Source organism: Jaculus jaculus, chromosome 7, assembly GCF_020740685.1.
Source record: "Jaculus jaculus isolate mJacJac1 chromosome 7, mJacJac1.mat.Y.cur, whole genome shotgun sequence".
Taxonomy (NCBI): domain Eukaryota; kingdom Metazoa; phylum Chordata; class Mammalia; order Rodentia; family Dipodidae; genus Jaculus; species Jaculus jaculus.
The window spans coordinates 39,505,335-39,529,797 of record NC_059108.1 but is presented as its reverse complement, the minus strand read 5'-3'; the positions used below and the strand labels follow the sequence as shown (position 1 = coordinate 39,529,797).

General features: G+C 41.7%; 1 protein-coding gene across 1 annotated transcript in view; it reads left to right on the top strand.

The window, feature by feature from the left end:
- The window catches only part of LOC101609007 (sine oculis binding protein homolog), a 199,836-nt gene that overhangs the window by 115,039 nt on the left and 60,334 nt on the right, over positions 1-24,463 (top strand). Inside the window, exon 5 of the mRNA XM_045155067.1 lies at positions 2,446-2,541. Within this exon, the coding sequence (XP_045011002.1) occupies positions 2,446-2,541 (96 nt within the window). The remainder of the gene's footprint in view (positions 1-2,445; positions 2,542-24,463) is intronic.

Sequence of the window (24,463 nt, the reverse complement as noted above, 5' to 3'; positions counted from 1 at the left end):
ACCCCCAGAGTATGACACATACAGAAGGCAAGAAGAAAAGTACCCAAGCAAAGATAAGTATTCTCCTCGTCCCAGCCAGGCTCACTCACATGGGGACAGACTCACATGGATGCTTAAGGCCGGATCACATGGATGATGAGATTTTATATGAAACCTACAAAGCACATTCAAACCTTACATAATGGCCTTTCCCCCTTTTAAACACATAAAATGTACTGTAAGCACCTTGCATGTAAGTGGAATGAATGTATTTTTTTTCTGCTCATGTTGAAAATATCCCTAGGCATCTGGTGTGTATGACTGTGTATACATAGTACATGCATAATAAACATATTCCACCTTATGAATATTTATACACAAGATACATATATATTGAATATAGACATACATATGTAAATAGTAGCCCTTGTAAACGGTATGCAAATTGTGCTTGCAAGCATATGTATGATATAGTGCATCGGGAAGGTAATAAACTCACCAAGTTTAGCATATTTTGAGGAGGCATTTTCTATAGAGTTGTCTATGGCAGGGTATAGTTACCAGATAGGGGCTACTTTTTATCTCTTAAACGTTAGTGAGTACCTACTAAAAGTCACTGGACATAGCAGAGTTAGACAATATAAATGTCCTTTCCTTTAAGAGATCCATTCCTCACACAATGACTTAAACTGTTACTGTGAAAAATTCAGTATTGTCGCTGTCCATTGGCATAGGCTGTCTTATGAGTGCCTTTTGGTGATAACACTCTGCTTCTACCAGTTGGGGTTTCCAATGGGTCCGCTTTAAACTGCGTCACCTTCCACTCTGGTGTTGCTGCAGAGGCGTTGTGCTGCTTTAAGGAGGAACATCATTGGTTTCCATTGACTTGATAGCCACTGGACACACGTGCTTTGTTGCGTACAGCCAATCCTATATCTCCATGTTTATTTCACTCTGATTTGGTAGGGAAAGTGTAGGCTGAGAAGGATCAAATCCCAGAGACGTTCATAAGTCTCCAAAATGAAACCAAAATGGCAATCTCTTTTCTCCACAAACCTGTTATGACCCAACTATTACTAACCATGATCTATTCCATTTCCACATTCCATCAGGTGCCCTCTCTGTCAAAAGGAGCAGGGACCTTTACTAAAACCAAGCAACAAAAATTCTCAGGTGTACAAAATATGGCTTCTTTTCTCAAACGACAATCCACAGCGTAGGTGGGGAGTTCTGGGTGACCCTCTCAGGGCAGGTTTCGCTCCATTGAAGGAGAGACAGATACCTAAGCATTGTCGCCACACTGCCACCCACTGCTTGTTGCCTTCACCCCTCTCTCCGTACAGTACACCCCAACAGGTAGTTCTCAGCTGTTCCCTTGGTGCCAGACAGACATTTTATCTAAAGAGGCAGCAGACAGGACTACCTGCTGCTTCCTGTACGGCTCTCTCTGGGTTTCTCTCCTTTTTCCTATTTCACCGGGGCTTTTAGAAATCAGCTGGCAGGAAGCCAGGAGCTCATCATTTTAATGCAGTGCAAAATGGAATATGCATAATTATATGCAAGCCATATGTGAGAGAGACAGCTCAGCTGTGAGTTTCAGGAGGCCAGGAGAGAGAGAGAGGGAGAGAGAGAGAGAGAGGGAGGGAGAGAGAACAGTTAGGCCAAAGATGAGAGGAGAGCAGAGTTTAAGCGTCACCCAGATGAATGGTTTAATGAGTGTGCTGCAGACACGCCTCTCTTACCTTCCTCTCCCTCAAACCAGAAACCGATGGAGATTAGAAAGAAAAGACCGTGTACAAGTGGTATTGCTAATGGGTTCTGTTAATGTCTCCATTTAAACTTCAGCTTTCTTAATTAACAGTGTAGATCAAAATAACCAGTAACTTTTAATGCAGCTTCTTAATTAAATCTATTTTTTTTTACTGCATTTGATTAAAGAATCATTGTTCTTACTAGATCATTGATCCTTTCAGATCTTTATTTAAAAATTGAGGGGAATCTATCTTTAATAGTATTACAATGCAAAATATAAGTATGCAAATTGCTTTTCTTATGGCCTTGCTATTAGAGTTTCTTAAAAGTGCATTATCTAGAGATTGCTTAAGCATGCCAAAAAGTTTAAACACGTATGTATGTCATATAATTCCCTACTGTGCAGTGAATTATGGGCACTGCAAAACTAAAGTGGTGGTGATCTCTGACAGAATTAGTTTATTTTCATTTACTTTATGTTTTAAATATTACACCACAATGAATTTACATGTTCAAATGAAACAAGGTAAAGAAAAACAAATCCCAAATTTTATATCTAAAAGGCGTACTGCGTATTTAAACAAACTTCTTAACAATGTTGTTATTTCTGGATTCCCGTTTGTTTAATGATCTGAGCTGTTATGCTTTTAGCTTTCTTTTTTTTTTCTTCCATTATTTGTAAGTCCCTAAATAGGCCATTATATTTCCCTTCAGGCTAGAGATGAAGATGGACATGCTGAAACTTTCCCCCAGCAGCACTATACTAAGGAAACTCCAAGGCTTGCCTTCAAGAATAACTGCGAACTACTTGTAAGAATGACATACTTACAACAAGTCTAGAATGTTACTTTAGCACAGTGAAAACAGTTTTTGAAAGGGTTTGTTCATGATTACATAATTTATGAAATATTATAGTTTTTTCTGTGTAGAGTTCTAAATGCTAATTCTGATATCACTGAATATTAATTATAAGATCTCAAATTGTTTGCAAATCTTTTATATCTGCTTATAGAGCTTGAATGGCCCTGTCTTTATTAGCTTGTTTTGTGTAGTATTTTATAAGCAGCCACTTGGAGAATGGCTAGTAAAGTTAAAAATATAAAGACAGTTGATATGTGGAGCTAGCAGAAAACCCCATCCCATTGCACCCCTCCTCCTACACCCTAAATGTGTGCTATTGTAGGAGACAACCCTTGCCATATTTTCTTCTGCTAGGAAAGATAGAGTTGACACGCAGTACTCCCTTTAGAAGTCAAGTTTTCCTCCATTCTCTTGACAAACTCCATCATCTCTCCCTTGCAGGAGTCAAAGCAGTGACAGGATGGGGGTGATGTTTACAAGTCGTGAGAAAGGACATCAGCTGTGACAGATAGTCGGTTCCAACGCAGGGTTAATTTGCTGTTCATTTTAGCATTTACAGCGAGACAAGACGAAAAGCAAGCAGGAGTGCCTATTATATTTCTATTAAATGAATCTGTTGGGACCTAATGTTCTTGATTGGCTTTTAAAAATGAGTGTTCCGCAATGCATTTTCTGTTTACCTAAAGTAAACAGAGAATGAATTGTCATTTATTTAGAGATTCAAACACTGCTTTTGAAAATGAAGGTTTATGAAGGATCTAGAGATTGTTATCCCTAAATATTCTTTCCTTTTCAATTGCATGAAAGCAAAAACATTTGCTCCCAGTAAATGAAGGCAGGGGAAGAGAATGAGGATGCTGCCCAGTTGCTACATGGCGAGGTAGCTTAATTTCTGTTCAGTTTTTGGCCAAATAGAGTAGAGCTCTGCCAGGCCTCTGTGTTAAGGAAGTCCCACGTTGTAACAAACAGCCTTTGGATTTAATCCTGCTACCAACTGTTCATTAGAAGCGAAGTGTCCAAAGAGCAGGAGAAAAGAGAAGAAAATGCAGGGCTCGCCCATTCCAACTGCAGTATCAGAGGCTGAGAGCGAGAGCCTCCTTTTTCCCAGCACAGTTACACCAGGGCCACTCAGTCTGTGGGTGCAGTGCCTTTGACCAAACCTCCCCCAAAACAGATTCACTGCTTATCAACACAGTCTTTTCTGTGAAAAGTCACCTCACCTGATATTTTATCGGGGGGCCCTTAAACCCTTACCTGTTCTGTGAAAAACCCTTTTTGTTTCATTTTTTTAGGCTTCGTTTAGTAACTGTGGTTATCCATGACTAGACTTAGGGCAGAGGGGCCATTTATGCTATTTTGGTATCAGAATGTTTTGGGGAGCTTCTTTTTAGAGAGATTGTTAAACTAATAGATCATATTTATTTTTTTCTCTATGTATTAGAAAAGTAAACATGCTTGAGTTTATATTAGAGGAAGTAAAAAAAAAAATGTGAACATCATTTCCAGCTGTCTTTAGAGAAAATAGATGTGTCATCACTGCTGTGCTTACCTGGTGGTATATTGGCAGTAATTTTGAGAGATTTGGTATAATAGACATCCTTCCAGTCATTTATAAATGATTTATCTCGTTTGGCATACTTTCTTGTGGTAAAAGAAAAATAAGAATAAACAGAAGTAGGCTTACTTCTCTGAGGAGAAATTTAAATGTTTTTTTTTTTTTTTTTTTTCTTAGCTGCAAACAAAGCAATGGTGTTTGGCTGTTATGAGGCCTGAGCAGTGAGGCTTCTCTATGCGGAAGACTTGCTCATTCAGAAGAGAGAAATAGGAAGTCCTTGGAGTTTTCTTAGCGAAGCTTAGAGGAGGTTGTTAAGGAATCTGTCAGGGAAGGTTGCAAGCCCCGCTACAAAGTGCCTTTTTAGCTTAAGGGTGGTTCTGGTATTGTGTTCTATGGTTCACTGGAGCAGCTAGTTGGGAAAGCATGGGAGAAGTGCTGAGGGCACAGGGCTCTTTGGAGTTGCTAGACAATCAGGAGCGTATGTCCCCCAGGGCCACGGGTCCTGAGAGAAAAGTGCCCAGGCCAGGTAGACAGGACATTGCCTTGACTGCATTTTTGACTGTTGAATGTCCCCGCCCCTCCCCCATCCTCAGCTTCTTGGAAGAGGCAGGAATATTAAGTAACCTAAACAAAAGCAAAGTAAAATCGATGTCTGGAATACCCAAGTGTGTGCGATCAGAAGCCCTGACAAAGAAAGCGTTGGCTGGTGGAAGAGGCCACTGCGCAACTGTGGATTTCCTGGAGGGCATCGATTTTTCCATTTAAATCCCAAGCTGTGACATATGCCTTCACACTTAATGTACAACACAGATGACTAGATATTTCGCTTGGTGGCCAAGATTCTTTAGTTAGTAACTTACAATGGTTTCCTTTTGAAAAGCTATCAAGATGAATGATACAAGATAAAGGCTATGTGACGTGCCACACTTCGGTGTGGACACCTGCCTCTCCATACACAGGTGTGTGTGCACAGCCAGGTAGTTTGCCGATGCATTCGAGTTTGTGATCAAAGAAGACAACTTTCAGTAAAAGAAAATGTGGGAAATTTGCCTGATTTTAATACTTCAGCAACATAGTGGAGAAAAGCCAAGGAAAGGGAACATTTAGAGCCAGCCTTCGCACCAAATTCCAGCTCCACTCTTGGTCTCTTTATCACTGTTAAATTTCTCTTGGGAGAAATAAGCTTACTTATTATTCTTTTGGGGCTGGGAGGCTGCTCATCTCCCGTGATAAACTGCTCACACCACTAGTGAGATTCTAGAAGCTATGGAGAATGGAGGTCTTTAAGGATGTATATATACATGGAGCTCAAACCTTTTCATTAACAAGTTCCCCTCAGATCCTGAGAGCTGGCTGGGGGAAGACCTTATAGGAATAGAGCATGAATAGGGTCCACGGCAGGAAAAGAACCTCTAACTAGAAGAAGAGGGGTGCCAAAAGGTATGGAGAAAGAAATGACTACTAAACCTACTTCCCAAATTTTCTCTGAACAGTTCAGAGAACATCACTGTAGTTAGGAAGCAGGCCACAGGGTAACCACAGCATAGCAGCCACTGGTGCGGCATGTGGTTGGAAAGAAGGAAAGGGTTAGGATGCTGCGTATAGGTGATATAAGAGAAAGGGGCCTGAGGAGAGGGAGTGAGGATTCAGTGGCCTCCCCAGTTTCAGGTTCCTGGTCACCACCTGGAGCCTGAATCCTTGCGGCTGTTCCTCAGGCTGATAGGGTGAGGGCTTTGCAGAGGGAGAGGGAGGGAACCCACAGCTGGGAGGCTAAGTAAAAATAGCCCAGGAAAGAATTCTTTCTGGTCACTTACAATGCCAGTGAAGGAGGAAGATGAAAACTATTTTTGTTTGCGGCCTTGTGAACCAAGATGATGGGGAGGAGAGCTATGGCTGCCTTTTCTATCGCGTGGCCTCACGGGGGCGAGCAGGTGGGTTACAAGACTGGCCAGTAGCCCCGTAGCACTAGGGGTCCCTGCATTCATGCAGTGCTCAGTGAACAAGATTTTATTCAGTGTTTTCAAGGCATGAAGGGTTACTAGACAATGCAGATGGGAAGCAAAAAACAGAAAAAGACACAGCCCCTTCCCAGATGGGAGGACTTGACAATCCAGCAGGAAAAACAAGTCCTAGACAGTATGCTAGTTATTAAGTATGTGGGTTCTCAGGTCAGAAAGTCAAGTATGCCTTTACTGGACTGTTTAAAAATACTGTATTTAGGCTGGGTGTGGTGGCACATGCCTTTAATCCCAGCACTTGGGAGGCAGAGGTGGGAGGATCGCTGTAAGTTCAAGCCCACCCTGAGACTACAGAGTAAATTCCAGGTCAGCCTGGGCTAGAGTGAACCCCTACCTCAAAAAACCAACATATATATATATTTTTTTTTAATTTATGTATGAAAGAGAGAGAGAGGAAGACAGAGAAAGAGAATGGGCACACCAGGGCCTCTAGCTGCTGCAAACACATTCCAGATGCATGCACCACCTTGTGCGTCTGGCTTTTTGTGGTTACTGGGGAATTGAACCTGACCCGGGTCCATAGCCTTTGCAGGCAAGTGTCTAACTGCCGAGCCATCTCTCCAGCCTCTCACTAGACTGTAAAAAGGCATACACATTTCTGACACCACAGTGGATCTTGGTTTCGTCTCTTGAACCTCTCTGAACTTCAGCTCCTCATCTTCACCTTGAAAAATGTTATAATAAGAGGCAATAAGCGCAGAAGGATATTGTAAGGATTGAAAGTGACAATGTGTTTACAGTGTATGGGACGCAGTGGGCACTCAATGCAGATGTGCTGTGTAATTAAGGTCCTTCTTGTCATGATGCCATGGTAATATGTGTCCAAGAGTTCTAGCAAAGTTCTGGTGTATGAAGGGGGACAGAATTCTCACTTGGTGTGATATGCTTTCAATCTAGACCTTGCTGGAGTTCGAGTTTGATCGTTGGAGCTGCTGCATAAGGGAAGGGGGTGTTCCAAGCAGATGGAAGTAACATGAGCAAAAGTAGGGAAGTAGGAAAATAGGCAGGCCATCCCCCTGTGTCTTGGTTAGCACCTTAGCTGGCCAAGTGTACAGACCCCGAAGGACAGGTAAGCAGGTGGGCGTGTTCATTTTGAAGATTCTGATGCCTGACCCATTCCTTTGGAATCTGGATTATAATAGTTCTATTTCCTGGAAATCTCCAGTGCTTCTATAGATTAAAAATTTATTGTGGAAATTTTCTTACATATGCAAAAAACTCGAGTAGTAAGAGCCATGTAATATACTCCCTAGGGCTTTCTACCCAGTTTTACTACTCATCACTCAAGGCCAACTCTACTCATCTTTCCCTTTTCTCTCCATCTCATTTTCCCTGGAGTATTATAAAGCATAAGCATTTTCTGGTTTGGGTGGAGTTGAAGTGTTTTTGTTTTTTGGCTCTAGCATCTTTGGCTAGAAAGTCTTCATTGGTCCTAACTTGGGGGTTGGGGTTTTGGAGCTATGCACTTAGAAGAGAAATGACTCTTGGTAGTGGGTTCTTCCCTCCTTGCCCAGCACAATGTTGTAAGCCTTGGGCACTTGGAAAAAGTTTAAGAAGCCTTAAAGGCGAAGGCCACACCCCAGCCACCATGATGGTTTGAATCTCTAATCTCGGGCCTCTAGTTCTTTTTTTTTTTTTTTTTAAATAATATTTATTTTTTATTTATTTGAGAGAGAGGGAAGGAAGGAGGGGCCAGAGAGAGAGAGATAATGGGTGCACCAAGGCCTCCAGCCACTGCGAACAAACTCCAGATGCATGCACCCTCTTGTGCATCTGGCTTGCATGGGTCCTGGAGAATTGAACTGAGGTCCTTTGGCTTTACAGACAAACACCTTAACTGCTAAGCCATCTCTCCACCCCCCCACACACACTTTTTTTTTAAAGTAGGAACTTTGTATGGAAACATCAGGTGTTGGCACCATCATTTCCCTTCTCCCTGCCCCACTGCCCTGAATGTCTTCCCAAGTGGGATTGCTGGTATTCACCGTGGAGCTGTGGGTTGTGAGTTGTGAGGGCGGCAGTCAGGCATTGTTGGGGTGGACGGGAAAGCCTCTGGGTACTCCCTCCCACCCTGTGGCTCTGACTTTCTTTCTGCTCCCTCTTCTGCAAACTTCCTTGAGCCTTGGTGGGTGGACTTTAAGGTTAGTTTGGCGTTGAGCTCTTGGCAGCTTTAGGATGTCTGCCTCAGTGCGCTGAGTGTCCTCAGTGTCTGTCCCCAGCAGCTGGTGCAGGTTGTCAGGTTACCCATGGAGGCGGCACTCTTCCTCACCTTGCCAGTTCCTCTTTGGTTTCACATGGGCCCTGGCTGTGGTGCTAGAGGTGGTTCATTGCCTGCCAGAGAGTTAGCTATCTATTCTTGTCTTGTTGATAGTTTTTGGTTGTCCTTGCTTCTCACTGCTTTTTGAAAAAGAAAACCAGATTCTCCAGTGGAGAGTGAGATCAGGATAGCTTTAAATTAGCCTTGCTAATTTAGAGAGATTTTGGTGGGCATAGCCTCACTTTTGGGCAAAGACTAGTGGGAGCTTCATTTATTTATTTATTTTTAAACATTTTATTTTTATTTATTTGAGAGAGAGAGAGAGAGAATGAGTGTGCCAGGACCTCGAGCCACTGCTAACAAATTCCAGATGTGTGTGCCCCCTTGTGCACCTGGCTTATGTGGGTACTGAGGAGTCGAACCTGGGTCCTTTGGCTTTGCAGTTAAGCATATTAACCACTAATCAATTTCTCCAGCCCCTAATGGGAGCACTTCTTATTGGAGTTCATAATCTTGGTCACCATAGGTTTCTGACTTGGTTCCCATTCCAGCTGTGGGTTCCTTCCCTCTGAGCAGATCTCTTAGTCAGTAAGAGAGCCATTGGTTACCCACCTAGGCTGGGTGCCACTATTGCACAGGTGTGTACATCTTGTCAGTCTGGTTGCTGTCATACAGCAGTGTCCCCTGCATGTTCACAGTGTTGTTGGTTGGGCCTCTAGTTATAAACATATTTATTTTAAAATAAGGTCAGCTGTTTTTGCAGCCTAGCCCCAGGGCACCAGCACATGTCAGCCTCGTCACAACAGAGAAGGGAAGTCTTGATGCTGTCAAGTTTAGCTGTGCTAGAACTTTCCTGCCACAGTGTTGATAAACAGTAAAAGCCTTCCAGAGGTGATAGAAATGCTACATTTTAGTTGAAACAATAAAACAGGTATGAATGACCAGAGATTTTTCCCCTTCATACTGTTTGTTGTTCTAAAGCCAGATTTATGCCCTGTTCAACTCAGGCTTACAGACTGGCTTTGCTGTTATAGGGGCACAGCACTGGCATGAAAGTTACCAATCATGTGACACACTTCAACTCCTGTCACATAAAAGAGAACAATGTGGGACATGTGCAGGTATAATGCACTGTGTACCAATTTCCTGATACAGTGATTGTAGTAACCCCAGAGTTGTAGAATGGCTCAGAAAAGCCCAGAGACTGCTGCCCAGAGAGAACTTGCATACCTCACCATTTTTCTACCACCCTCCAGATCCCTTTTGTCTGGGGCTATTCCTATGTACCCATAGTGTTGTGAGTGAGTTGAGTTTTAGACTCATAGAACCTTCTAGAAAAAAAAAAAAAACTATGGTTTTTAACTAAGCAAGGTAGGGGTGGTCCAGTTATTTCACTTGAATACTTGCCCACAATTTGAGCTATGTCTCCTCTTTGCTCTCTGGCTGTGTGCAATCCCTCTCTCTCTCTTCCTCTACTTCCCCTTTTGGCTCCTGATTCTGTCATGGCTATGACTTTTGGTCCTTTCTCCTTTCATGGACAAATATCTTCTGGACCACAATGGACTACTACCTTTCTCCCCATACTGCATTGTAACTGTCTTTTTAGTTCCTTTGAAAGAAGCCACCTAGGGAAGCCACTAGCTTCTGCTCTCAGATTGGGGCTTTGGGAGGTAGGAGCTTTCATTCAATCTGAGGCTTCTGGTTCCCACCAGGCCCCCTTTCTAAGGCATTGGGGGGGGGGTCTTTTTTTTTTTTTTTTTAGCTTCAGACCAGTCACTCAGACAGGTCTGAGGCATAATTTATTTTTCATGCTGGCTTCTCACACAGTATGTGCAGACTGGTTCTGAAGACAGAGGGAGAGATGTGAGATCATGTGTTCTGTGAGGGACATACTGTGGTTTGGCAGGTGAGAGCAGGAGTCTGTCTATTCCTGCTCTGCTGATATGACAGCTGTGCATAGTAGGCACGTTTCTTCCATTTGCTAGCCTCTGGGTCTTTGTCAGAACATTGAGGATAAACAGAACACAAACACACACACACACACACACGCTTCATCACTTAATCACTTAATATGTGGGTACATAGTAGACACTCAATAAATGTAATCTTGTTTCTAATAAAATGTAGCTGGAAGGATGCAATGCTTTAAGCAAAGTCTTGAGGTAAATGCTGGGATTACCTGCTTGGAGTCTCCTCTTACCAGTTGTTTTGGATATAATATTTCCAAAGATCAGACTATTTTTGTTGTTGTTTATATTCTGAGACACAGTCTCACAACATAGCTCATGCTGGGCTTCAACTCACAGTCCTCCTTCCCCAAGCTCTAGAGTGCTCGGATTACAGGTGTATATTACCATACCCAAAGATAGAATTTTCAAGAAATATTTTTCTTTGCAAGCAGAAAGAGACAGAGAGAAAACAGACACACACTGAGAGAATAGGCTTTCCAGGGCCTCCAGCCACTGCAAATGAACTCCAGATGCGTGAGACTCTTTGTGCATCTGGCTTTATGTGGGTATTGGGTAATTGAACTTGGGTTGTTAGGCTTTGCAGGCAAGCACCTTAACCACTAAGCCATCTCTCCAGCTCCCAAGTGAAGCATTTTAATTGCAGTAAAAGAACTTCAGAAAAATTCCAGAAACATCTATCCCTGTGTCTGTTTATGTCCACTGAACAAGGGATGCCTATTGGCTGATAGCTAATGTTGGTGATTTGTGAAGTGCTGCTAGGTCTGGATACATTTTTGAGGAAGAATCTACGAAAATAGTTTGATGTTATGGTGAAGAACTTGGACTGTGAGGCAAGACCATTTCAGGAATCTATCACTTCGTGTGCTGGCTGTGTGGCCTTGGACAAATTCCTGAATCTCTGATTTTGTGTTCTCACTGTAAGATGAGAGCAGTAGTTATCTGTTAAGTTTGGCATGAGGTGTAAATGAATGAATTCCTGTAAGGTACTTAGAAAAGTGTTAGGCAGACAGTCACACTTAATTGATGTCTGGTGAACCGAGCTGGGTTTGATTTCTGATCACGCCCAGTCCTGTGCTCAGGCCAGGGCAGGGATGAAGCCTTATACAGTTTCCATCCGAGGGCCAGACATGAGTTCAGTCTGTGGTTGTGGAATAAGAAATTAATTTAAAATCATTCTTCCTAGCACTTTCAGAGCAAAACTTCTTTGGAAGACCTCTAAACAAAGAAGTGTGTGTGTTAAATGTAACGGACAGTTGAATTCAAAAAGCCATGCCAATGTTTGAGCATTTACAGTGCATCATAAATTATGGGGGTAGAACCCATAAATATATTTAATTCTATAGACTTGGGTTGTTAACAAAGCAGCTATGGACCATAGAAGATATATTTCATTTAAAAAATTATTTATTTATTTACTTGGGAGTGAGGAAAGGCACATGCGTGCACATACACACATATATGTATATGGAGAGAGAGAAAGAACAAGTGCACCAGGGCCTCCAGCCACTGCAAATGAATGCCAGACTTATATGCCACCTTGTGCATCTGGCTGACGTGGGTACTAGGGAATCGAACCTGGATCCTTAGGTTTTGGAGGTAAGGACATTAACCACTAGGCTATCTCTCCAGCTCTAGAAAATATTTTTTCAATGTGACATAAACATTTAAGTGTATTTTGAAGTTTAAAAAATTCAAAACAGCTACTGAGTATATGTCAGTGCTGTTTTCTTTGGTACTTTTTTATATAGTTTATTTTAAGAAATAGTTTATTTATTATTCATTTGAGAGAGTGAGTGAGAAAGAAGCAGGGAGGTTGAGAGAGAGTATGGGCACTTCAGGGCCTCCAGTCACTACAAATGAACTCCATACACATGAGCCAAGTTGTGCATCTGGCTTTTCATGAGTCTGGGGAATCAGAATCTAGCCCAGGCTGTCAGGCTTTACAAACAAGTGCCTTTAACCGCTGAGCCATCTCTTCAGCCCCTTCTTTGATACTTTTTTATGACCACTACGGCCATTTTATAAAGGCTTAAGCTATCGTCATTTTAATTGCAAGAGCTCAACAATTGCCTAAAATACTGAAGAAAATTTGCCGTTGATGGCTTCCAGAAAACTTTAGGACAAGCATCAAGCAAAACCAGGAAACCAGATAGTATGTACATTGTCAATATAAAAATGCAAAAGTAACCAGGCAGAACTAAATTAATCATATTCTGTCATGCATAGGGTTTATGGTTAGAACAATCTACTGAAAGCCTCTTGGGAGAAAAGGAGAAAAGTATAGCAAAATTTGAAGTTGAAACGATGACGTATGGGTAGGGTAATAAAGGAGGCAAGGAATTAGAGAAAGGGTTATGAGGTGATGGAATAGTAGTGAGCAAATTTTAGCAAGAAAGAAGGGTTATAGAAGCCCATGGTAAATCTGCAGGCACTGGTCCAGGAAAACGCGACCCATTACAATAATGTGTTTTCTTATTGTATTTTGGCTTCAAGTGTATTTCCTAGTTTTGTTCTTTGTGCCCATCCTGCTGTTCTGTTTTTTTTCTTTTTCTTTTTCTTTTTTTTTCTGGCTTTCCTGGACAGCTCTCACCCCCTCCCCCCCCCCCCACGCCGCCTCCCATGCCATGGTTACATATGCCCAGGAACGGAGCCCCTTGCCAGACAACAGGGCCCATTCTGCATGCGGCTGCTCTGGGGCGTTGATCAAGCTCTGTGGGGCAAGAGCTTTGTCTGTCTGATTTGTGGATGTACCCCCGGAACGGTGCACTGCTTGGCTCTTGTCATGGAGTCTAAGAGGTGCTTTCCCCACTAACATTTTAACACCTCAGAAATGGGAGTCACATATTACAATTGATGACCTGTCACTGTTTAATTGGCAGAGCCTTCTCCCTTGAGGTATTAAAATAATGGCATCTTAACAGCCAGTGGTGATAGAGATTCAGTGAACTGTGGAAGCGAATGCTCGGGGATTATTTGTTGAGTGAGTGCATGCGATAACCCACCTCCCAAGTTCTAGCCCAGGTAAAAATAAAATGCTTAAAGGTTAGTTCTGAATTGTGTCTACTGCAGATGAGATGGGTTGCAGAGGGTGGGGGAGGGGGCCCGCCTTATGTTGGTTGAGTGACTTGTTGCTGTATATGTCACTGGTAATGGAGCCCATAGATTTTTTTTTTTTTTATTCTTGAAGATGAAATCTTGAATTAGTTAAGACAAACCCCAACTAAGCCCGGTTTAAAATAATAAATAATACTTTTGCCTTAATTATCCAACACATTGCTTAATATTCTACTTTAGATTGCATATGCATCTATATTTGTCTTGAGAATTCATAAAAACACACTGGAAGATGAGCAATGATTGCTTTCTCATTAGGATAGCTGTAAATGACACTAGGATAACATTATTTTATAAATTAAGATGCCCTTATGCCTCACTAGCGCCACCACCAGGCTCCCATGGAGATCCTGCAGAAGGGACCAAGTCACATAAGTGTGTTTCCTCCACTTCACAGTGCAGAGTCTGGACCACCATACGACCTCAGCAACCGGAGACCTCATCTCCCACATCTCAGAATTGCGTAAACTGCATTTAGGATATCAGATTGTACTGTAGGTAACGTCATGACTCAAACTTAATATAAAGTGCCTTGATATTTTTGGTGTTCAGATTTTATAGTTTGGATTCTTTTGAAAGAGAAATTCAAATGTGAATTTGATTCTGGCATTGTACCAGGACATGCCATACATTTATTTATATGAGAAAGGAGGGGGAAATATACAGTATCACTTCTAAGGGACTAAGCCTGGAATGAAAAGGAAAGCAATATTTAATTATTGATTATGTGCTAGGAGAAGGCCTACCTGTGGGAAATCTCCAGATTATTAAAATATGTGAATATATAAGAAGTCTCAATTATATAATCATTTTGATCAGTGGTCATTTTACTTTCCAATTATTTAATAAATGTATAAGACGTTGCCAATGAGCTAAATATCTTTTTTACATTAAAGAAATATTTATATATTTGGTACATAGTTTGAGTTTAAAAAATGTGCAATAGCATTGCATATGTAAGGCATAATATGTGAAGGCAAATTTGTATGCCCTATGTAGAACTGTGACTACAGATACATATACCAAGGAAACAGAAAAGAAACCAAGGCATTACTCAGTGTCTATGAGTCTATGGCATTTAACACATCTCCAACATTTATCTAGTATTTTTCTAAACTAATTTGATGTTTACATATGAATACATAAAAATAAATAACATGGAAACATTAGTTGGAATAAATTTTTTATTTTCCTTTTTCCTTAGCCTTCATGCATTTTTATTTTTGAGCAGTGTTCTGTCTGTCATCAAAGCAGCCAAGTTGAAAATTGAGCTACATCAGTGGAGACAGCCGCTCTTAATAATTCAAACCCAAAATACCTTTTCTCCAGGGATATAGTCTCTCTGGCTTATTTGGTCTGAATAGTTTATCTCTGATTTATTTTTTTGCATATACAGCATGAAAACAGTAGTTAACAATGCAATATCTATAAAGATTTAAGACCCCTTTATAAATATGGGTATTTAGTATAATAGTTACATCTCAAAAAGTGGAATTAACCTAGGAGTAAGTGTGTGTGTATATGTGTGTTTTCATATTTGGAAGATATTTGTCTTCCAATGGGCATGTTTTTATTGACTCTACTCTTTTTTATATGATCAACTGTTCAGTGCTGTATTTAAAAGTCCTTTGATACAGTGCAAAGTATAAGAAATGAGTTCTTCTCATAAGTTTATAAACAAACTATACTTATATGAACAATGCATTCTAGTGTACAGTAACCTGCCTGGTGGAGAAGTCTGGTGATTGGAGAGTAGATGTATGTATTAGAATACGTTTGTATGTAATGAGGAAGTAAAGGGTCATTTCTGGGAAAGATAGTGGCTTGGGTTATCTAAAACAGAAGAGGAGATGAGTTCTGAGCTAGTCTTTGGAGGGTGGGTAGCAATGGGAGGACATCCCAGAAAAAGAGAAGATACAGTATCACACACACGTGGGCAGGTAGGAGGCTGCCTGAGCTGGTGTCATTCTATAAGGAGTGAGAATAAAATTAACTCAGATAAAGAAACATAGCAAGAGGCACACAGGTAATTTTATATTTTGGGTTATAGGGATCTGTATTAGGTATTTGATCTAGGAAGTACTATGGTGAACCAAACTGTTTCCCCAGGTTGAGGGAGGGTGTGGGGAAACTTCTAGAAGGCAATTAGAACAGTTCAGGCAAACTGTGGTGAGGACAGAGACTGCTCACAGATGGAAAGAGAGAAGAAGACTCTGCAAATGACTGTCCAAAAATATTGATCATTAAGTTCCTGTGAATGCCTCAACATAAATAACTGCAGAGGTTTCATCTGAAGCCAATTTTCTTGTAAATTTAGATTTTGGATAACAATCCTAATTAAGTCACTATGTCCAGTGGGAGAAATAAGATCAAAGTACAAATAAGTGAAGTTTAAAAATATTTGTGATCTAGAGTGCTTCAGAGAGCTGGGGAGATGGCTCAGCCTCTAAAGCTTGCTTACAAAGCCCTGCACGTCTTGGTTTGATTCCCCAATACCCACGTAAAGCCAGAGGCACAAAGTGGTGCATGCATCTGGAGTTCATTTGCAGTGTGTAGCAAGATGCCAAGGTTTGCCCATTCTCTCCCTTTCTCTCTCTTTCTTTTGGCAAGCAAATAAAAAATAGATAGATGATAGATAGATAGATAGATAGATAGATAGATAGATAGATAGATAGAGTGCTGCAGGAATCAATGTAGTTTAAATTATTAAAACACAAACTTGGAAGAAAAAGTTTTAAAAGCTAGGTTAAAGAGGTATATAGACTCTTCATCTACGGGACAGCAATAATCCTTCTTTTCTTTTCTTTTTTTTTTAAACCACATAGAGGCCTCAGAGTATATGTGGCATGTTATCTATTATCTCACGGGCTTGGTTTACCCCAGCTATGAGGGCTACTGCTTTGCAGCATCAGGAAGCATTGTAGCTATAAAACAGAAACACTAACTGTATATGCTGTTGAGTGTTGTTATAATAACAGAACAATGTTGGAAGTTTGCGTATAATAAATGCTGAATAAAAGGAAGTAAATACCTCTCTTATAGTCAACTTTTGAGAGGAAAAAAGGAAATTCTAATAAATAAAACACATAATCTTTCAGAATTCATTTTTTAAAAATGTCAAGAGAATCTTATGGTACACAGCTGTTGATAAAATGGGTGTAATGAGCTGTGTACACTTTGCGCTGATACAGGACTCTAAGTGAAGAAATACTACTGACCCAATAAAATCCTTAAAGAATTTTAAGGAATTTATCAAAGAAAAAGAATCTTATTGAATTCACTGAGTTTACTGTGGTAGAATATTAGAATAATATATAATGATCTTTGAGAGGAAACTAAGTCTCACAAAAGAGGGATTTGCTAGTTAATCCCCTAAATTAAATTTCTTATAATAACACATTCAGACATTATTCTAATTACATGACACTTAAAATGCCACATTTCTACCTCCTTGGCCATTTTCTTTATAGGCTGATACCTCTCAGAAGACAGGAATTAAGTACCTCGTTGTTGAGTTGGAAAGAATCAGTTTCCTTTGGTCAGTCTGGAATAAATATATTTGGGACTTGGTCATAGTCATAAAATGAAAAACAAAGTAACAAGACTCCAAAATAATGTTAGGAAAATGTCACTAAGGGAACTCATTAATACTGAGGTTCACCTCACCTTTTTTTTTTTCTTCAGGAAAGTGTTTATGTGCCCCAAACTGGCCTTGAACTTCTGATCCTTCTGCTTCCCAAGTGCTGGGATTATATAGGCAAGTACTATCTACTCTTTAAAATAGTTGGGTTGCCCATCTTCAGCTCATCAAGGTCATGTTCAAGATTAAACTGAGCTGAGGGACCATGTGTCATAATATCTATAATGGCAGGAATACATGCAAACAGAAAGTAAGACTTAATGTCTTTCCTTTTGGTTTCTTCTTTCTGAGACTCATATACCTATTTAGTCTAGCTTGGATTTGGTTTTGGTTATGCTGTCTAAAATTACAGGGTATGTGAGGAATCTTTTTCTCCTAACAGGAAGTACAGTATATGTAAAATGTCTCTATCTCCTCCCACAGGGAAATGATAAGGGCCACAGTCCTCTCTACTTTCTGTGTCTAGTCAGGGCTACGGTGCATGCCTTTCGTGGGATTCAGGATGCAACTGGTGCCTCCAGGAGCCAGAGGCCCTACAGCATTGCATGTAGCACAGTGGCTTGCACTTCATCGAAGTATGAGACCCAGCACACAATGAAAACACAATTGAAATTTAGATATTTTTTAAAAAATGTGTGTGGCTGGATCTACCACTTCAAGAAAAATGATCAAAAACCGTGGGTTTATATTTTAAGTTTTCTATTTCAAGAAAGGTGGTGACAAGACTATTAGGGATGCTGGTGGCTAGAACTAAGCCTGGGTTTGAAAATCTTTTCTCCTTCACTCTCAGCTGCCATTTTCACCATCTCTTTAGTTTTGGCCTGGTCAAGACATCAGAATCTCTGCGCTTCTCTGTTTCCCGAAGTTAGCCGCGGTGCAGGGGCCCGCTCTAGCATGCTGGAGTCCATCCATGTCACAGATTCCTTCCATCACTCTGTCAGCAAGCTTTTTATTTTTTTTTTAATTTATTTTTCATTCATTTATTAGAGAGAGAGAGAGTAAGACAGAAAAAGAGACAGAGGAAGCAAAAATGGGCATGCCAGGGCCTCCAACTACTGCAAACAAACTCCAGATGCACCCACCACCTTACGTATCTGGCTTATGTGGTGCTGGAGAACTGAACCTGGAGGCTTCGCAGGCCAGCGACTTAATTGCTAAGCCACCTCTCCAACCCTGTAAGCAAGCTTTTATTGAGATGTGTAATGCACAAGATCATCTTGGATGGATACAAAATGCACTATGTTTTGGAGAATTCTACCCCTAATTTTTACAAAATAAATTATATATTTCCCTTATATTATGCAACTATGCACACAGATATATTATTAAAATATTTGTGTATATAAAGCCCTCTTACTAAGGGTGTGGAGTAGTTATTCAAGACATACTTACCAGGTGGGTGGTGGAAGGGGATTATGATTATGATCATGATATATTGTCTATGTATGGAAGTTGCCAATAAAACAGAAATTCAAAAACAGCTGGGTATGGTGGCACATGCCTTTAGTCTCAGCACTCAGGATGCAGAGGTAAGATGTTTCCTGTGAGTTCAAGGCCAGCCTGGGATACAGAGTGAGTTCCAGGTCAGCTTGGGTTAGAATGAGACCCTACATTGAAAAAACAATAACACAAGTTTCAAAAAAAGTCATATTTACTATATGAATGAATGAATGAACGAGGAAGCCATACTGGTGTGGCTCCTTATCGGCCATTCTCCATGATGGGCTGAGGCTCCAAGGTTTTGCTCATGTCTGGGGAGTTGTCAGGAATGTCTGGAATGAGGCAATGTTGGCTGAGCTAAGTTCCGTTCTGACACATTTATGAGTTGTCCACGTTCATGGGCTCTGGGAACTGTGGCCACATCCCCAAACTAAGGCATAACTCATCCCTTCCCTTGCCCCAGTAGCTCAGGTTTGTTTCCTTAATGAGAGGAGCGCTTGGAAAGAATTTTCTCCAACTCATATGCAACTCCCTGTATTCGTTTTAGGTTGGAAGGAGATATCAAATGTAACACTCAAAGCGGTAGATTTAAAAGCAGGTCTCAGCACTCGGGAGGCAGAGGTAGGAGGATTGCCATGAGTTTGAGGCCACTCTGAGACTACAGAGTTAATTCCAGGTCAGCCTGGACCAGAGTGAGACCCTACCTCAAAAAAAAAAAAAAAAAGTAGGTCATTTGGGCTGAGGCTGTAGCTGTTGGTAGCATGCAGGAAGCCCTGATGTAGATCCCCAGTAATGCAAAACCAGGTGTGGTGGTGCACACCTATAATCTCAGCACTTCAGAGGTAGAGGCAGGAGGATCAGAGATTCAAGGTCACTTTTGGCCACATAGAGAGTTTGAGTTTAGCCTGGGATACATAAGATCCTGTTGGAAGAAAGGAGGAAGGAAGGGAGGAAGAAAGGGAGGAAAGGAGGAAGGAGGGAGAAAGAAAAAATGGCATTTCTTTCATTTTTCCTAACTGTTTAAGATTTTAAAATGAAAAAAAAAAAAAAACTTTGGAAATGCCAAGACATTCCTAGGTTGAAGTGACACCTTTATACTGTCTGATCTAGGGTGATAGTCAGTATATCTAGAACGGCCCCTCCCCACTAGTGATTTTCACACAGAGTGTCAGGAGTGCAAGATGTAGTTTTTTCTGGAACTCTTGTTCTACTAAATTGGCCCTGCAGAGTTATGGTGACAGAATTATCATACTTCTTTTGGAAACAGAACTATGCAAGGTCTTGAATTTTATTAGCGAATTTAATACCAATAATTACTTAAAATTTAATGAATTTCACTACTGACTTAATTGCTTTTGAGTAGCTCCACTTAACTTATTAAAGAGAAGCAAGGACAGATTCATTTAATGAGCAGCAGAAGTCTTGCCCTCACATCTGCCTACATTCTCTTTTCAATTAATCAATTATAGTTCGATGGTGTGTAATTACACATTAAGAAAGTTATTGGATAGCTCAGCATGCCTATCCCAGGGGGCTCATGAATACTCTAATATAACACACCTGTAATGACCTGCACTCAGTTCTGCAAATTCTACTCATTTCTCTCTCTCTCTTTCTCTCTTCTCTAAATTAAGATGAGTGCAATTGCCATTAACTTTTGGAGTCACATCTAGTCAATATGATGCGGAGAAAGTGAAAGAAGGGTGGAAAGAAACATGAAAATGGGAAAAACTTTACTGCAGTGATAAGTCATTTGCCTTTTTTGATTAGCTTCCTGAGACTCGCTGCTGCTCAGAGAACTGTTGCGGGGGTGCAGGGCCCGAGCTGTGACCACTGAATCGTACCAAATACTTGCGACCATCGGGCCAGCGTTATTGGAGCTCAAATAGTGACTTGCCTCTTAGCTTCCTTCAATCTCCTGATGAGAGAAATAGGAAAACCGTTTGAAATCACATTCAGGCAAATTTGCTTGGCTTGTTTCAAATCAAACCAAAGTCTGGAACTGATCCCCATGCGGGGGCACTAAGTCTCTGCATAGCAACTAAGCCATGCTAAGAGAGAGAGAGAGACAGACAGACAGAGAGAGAGAGAGAGAATCCACTGAAAATATAATGCAAACAAAGGGCAAATTTCACTACATTTATGGTCTGAAAGCTCCGGTGTTGTGAAGGGCTCTATTACAGTTATGTCCTGATTTATGTGAACCCAGTAAAACCGAAAGAGAACCTTTTAATCCAAATCATATAGTCAGAGGCATTCAAAATGTCTAAGCCAACCCAGCGATTTTAAGCAAAATGCCCTGTTAAAATAAGCTTTTGATGTCTGCACAGCTCAAACTCAAGAAGCAATCTGTTGACATTTGCAGCAAATGCTCCCATAGTGTGAGACAGAGGCGGCTGCGGCTCCCTCTGAGTACTCTCAGAGCAAAGGGATTCTTCTCCCTTCCCCCTCCTCGCAACGCCCTGCTCCCATTGTCCGCTTCCTGAGGTTCTGACAAGGTCAGATCTGCTGTGATTAATGGCTGTCCATCGGAAAGGAGCCCGTGGTATTCTGCTTGCAAAGGCTTACGAACATGCAAATGAGTGTGGTGAGCACTCTTGGTGGCGATGGATTTGCTTTGTTGTTGTTTTAAACTCTACAGCCAATTTTGGGCATTTCGTGTGCTGTTTGCCCTGTCTCCAGCCACTGGTCGTGCACACACACGCCAGTGGTCACCTGGGCACAGCCTGCCAGCCAGCATGCCTGAGACCCCACTAGACTTGAATAGAGGATGTGTCAGGGGCCTGAGCACCAGTGTGCTTTCAGGGTGTGGCTTTTCCTGGCACTTCTGGTCTGCTGGGACAAATGGCTTTGCCCAAGGGGCTGTCTTCCTGTGTGGGCTACATTTGTGGCATCTCATGGGCCTCTATGGGGTTGAATTGTAAATAGTGGCCACCACATAAAATATGCCATCTGTACCCCTGTGGGTAGTAAGATGGAACACAAAAAAAGATTTATTCCAGGAATATGAACTGATGTTTACAGACATGCCAGGACTGGATTTTAAAACACAGTGGAAAACTGTCTCAAAAGTAGTCTATGTACCAAGTAATGGAGACCTGAAAAAGAAAAAAGAAGGAGGGGAGGTTCCTGTAGGGGCACAAAGGCGGGTCTGTGCTCAGAGAAAGACATCAACGTGGCATATCCACACCAGACTGCTTTGCAAGAGATGTGAAAATGCACGAGGTCTCCAGGTAAGTTTCTAGCAGAGCAGCGCAAGGAGCCCAAGTTTCCCTAAGCCCTGTAATAGTGTCAAGAAATGGAAGAAGGGGGCTTGCTTGCTTGCTCTGGGGTACATTCCATCACCTTTGGCTGGTTTATTTGCTGTGCTGAAATTGAGGGGTGTATTGGGGCACCACATTTTGTAGTCACATGTCTCAAGATTTGCACAACCTTTATTTATTTATTTGAGAGAGAGAGAATGGGCGCACCAGGGCCTCCAGCTGCTGAAAAAGAACTCCAGACACATGAGCCACCTTGTGCATCTGGCTTACGTGGGTCCTGGGGAATTGAACCTGTGTCATTTGGCTTTAGCAGGCAAGTGCCTTAACCATTAAGCAATAGCTCCAGTCCCGGTGTCTGATTTTATAATTCAGCATCCTTGGTGGATTCAGATGGTCCAGCACTTGGGAACAGTGTCAATCTTCTGAGAGCCCTGTGAATTATTGATATGTTTAATCCCTATTGTGTGAGCTGGGAGTAATGTTGCCATCTGTAATACACATATAAAATATAAAGTCATAAATAAGAGCCAACGGGTTCACAAATATATAATCAAGCTGTCTAAACAGGATTGAGTGTTTCTGGTTTTCTATTAGTATTCCTCTCTGCTCGCTTGTTGGATTTATCTCTGGATGCTTGTTAGCAGATACAGCGGCCTTGGTCTGTGACATAAGCCCTTTGCTATGGAATTGGATAATTCTGTTTATGTATGCTGCAGTTCTTGTCTTGGGATAGAATTGCGTTCACTCTGAAGGGAGTAGATTGCATATTTCTAAGCTCAGTCTTGCCCCTTCATCCCTAGTCAACTATCCTCTACCCCAGTGTACCCCTTATCCTGCTTACCCTTTCATCACCTGTCTGCATTCCCCACCTCTTTCCCTCCGGGAACTAAGGAGGTCCTCTTGGCCTTTACTACATTATGCCTGTGAGGGCACCCCCTAGAGGCGTCTGATAGAATAACACCTTCCAACTTGGCCCTGAAGCAAGGTGTCTGGACCCCGGCCTGCAAATTGTGCCAGCACTTTGGAGCCTGTGAGTTTGATATTTTAGATTCTTTAAGCCAGACTCTGGCATGTGTGTGAGTCCTCACGTGCACGAACATGTGCAAGCAGCAACTCTCATTGAAGGTTCAGGCTAGCGAAAGGCTTTTATAGTGTAGCACTGTGAAAGACTTGAAAATTAAATATGACATTCTAGTTCCTAAAAATTCGGTGGCCACCTGGTCCCAGGAATTTCTCCCCTGGCTACAGCTCCCTGTAGGTCCCTGCCCACTGTCAGTCTGCTCCTAGCCCTGCCCTCTTCCTCTCACTTCTGCATGCCCCCATGCTTACATTTCCCTCAACTACTTAGCTGAACAGACTAGCCACCCACCAGACAGCAGTGTGCTTCTACATACCCCTGCACACTTGTTTTTTGCTGTTGTTGTTGTTTTTGCATGTTGTTACAGTAGCATCTTACATTGTTTAAAAAATATATTTATTTGCAAGCAGAGAGATGGAGAAAGAGAGAGAGAGACAGAGTATGGGCACAATAAGGCCTCCTGCCACTGTAAACAAACTCCAGATATATGTGCCACTTTGGCTTACGTAGGTACTAAGGAATTGAACCTGGGTTGTTGGGCTTTACAAGCAAATACCTTAACCACTGTGCCATCTCTCCAGCCCCAAGCATCTCTCTCTCTCTTTTTTTAAAGTATTATTTGAGAGAGTATTATTTAAAGTATATTTGAGAGAGAGAGTCAGATATATAGAGAGAGAATGGGCATGCCAGAGACTCCAGACACTGCAAACAAACTCCAGAGGCATGTGCCACCATGTGCATCTGGCTTATTTGAATTGAATCTGGGTCCTTAGGCTTCCAAGCTATGCTCCTTAACCACTAAGCCTTCTCTCCAGCTCCAAACATCTCTTTTTTAATGCATGGTTGTATGTGGCATGTGTGCATGTGTTCATGTGTGTAAGTATGTGTGTATATACGTGCATTGGTCTGGAGCTCACCAATTAGGCTAGACTGGCTGACTAGCAAGCTTTGGGGGTCCACCTCTTGTCACCTCCCCACAGCTGGGATGACAAGCATGTGCCACCATACCCAGTATCTTTATTTGTGTTTTATATATGGAACTCAGGGCATCATACTTGAAAGATTGAGCTATCTCTTCACTTCACCCCCCACCTTTTTTTTTGTTGTTGTTTTTTTCAAGGTAGGCATTCACTCTAGCCCAGGCTGACCTGGAATTCATTACATAGTCTCAGGGTTGCCTCGAACTCACAACGATCCTTGTACCTCTGCCTCCTGAGTGCTGGGATTAAAGGCATGCGTCACCATGCCTGGCTTCTTTTTGTTTGTTTGTTTTGTTTTTTTGAGGTAGGGTTTCACTCTGGTCCAGGCTGACCTGGAATTAACTCTGTAGTCTCAGGGTGGCCTTGAACTCATGGCGATCCTCCTACCTCTGCCTCCCGAGTGCTGGGATTAAAGGCGTGCACCACCATGCCCGGCATCTGGCTTCTTTTTTTAAAAGAAATATTTTAATTTATTTATTTGAGGGAGAGAGAGATAGGGCCTCCAGTTGCTCCAAATGAACTACAGATGCATGGGCCACCTTGTGCATCTGGCTTA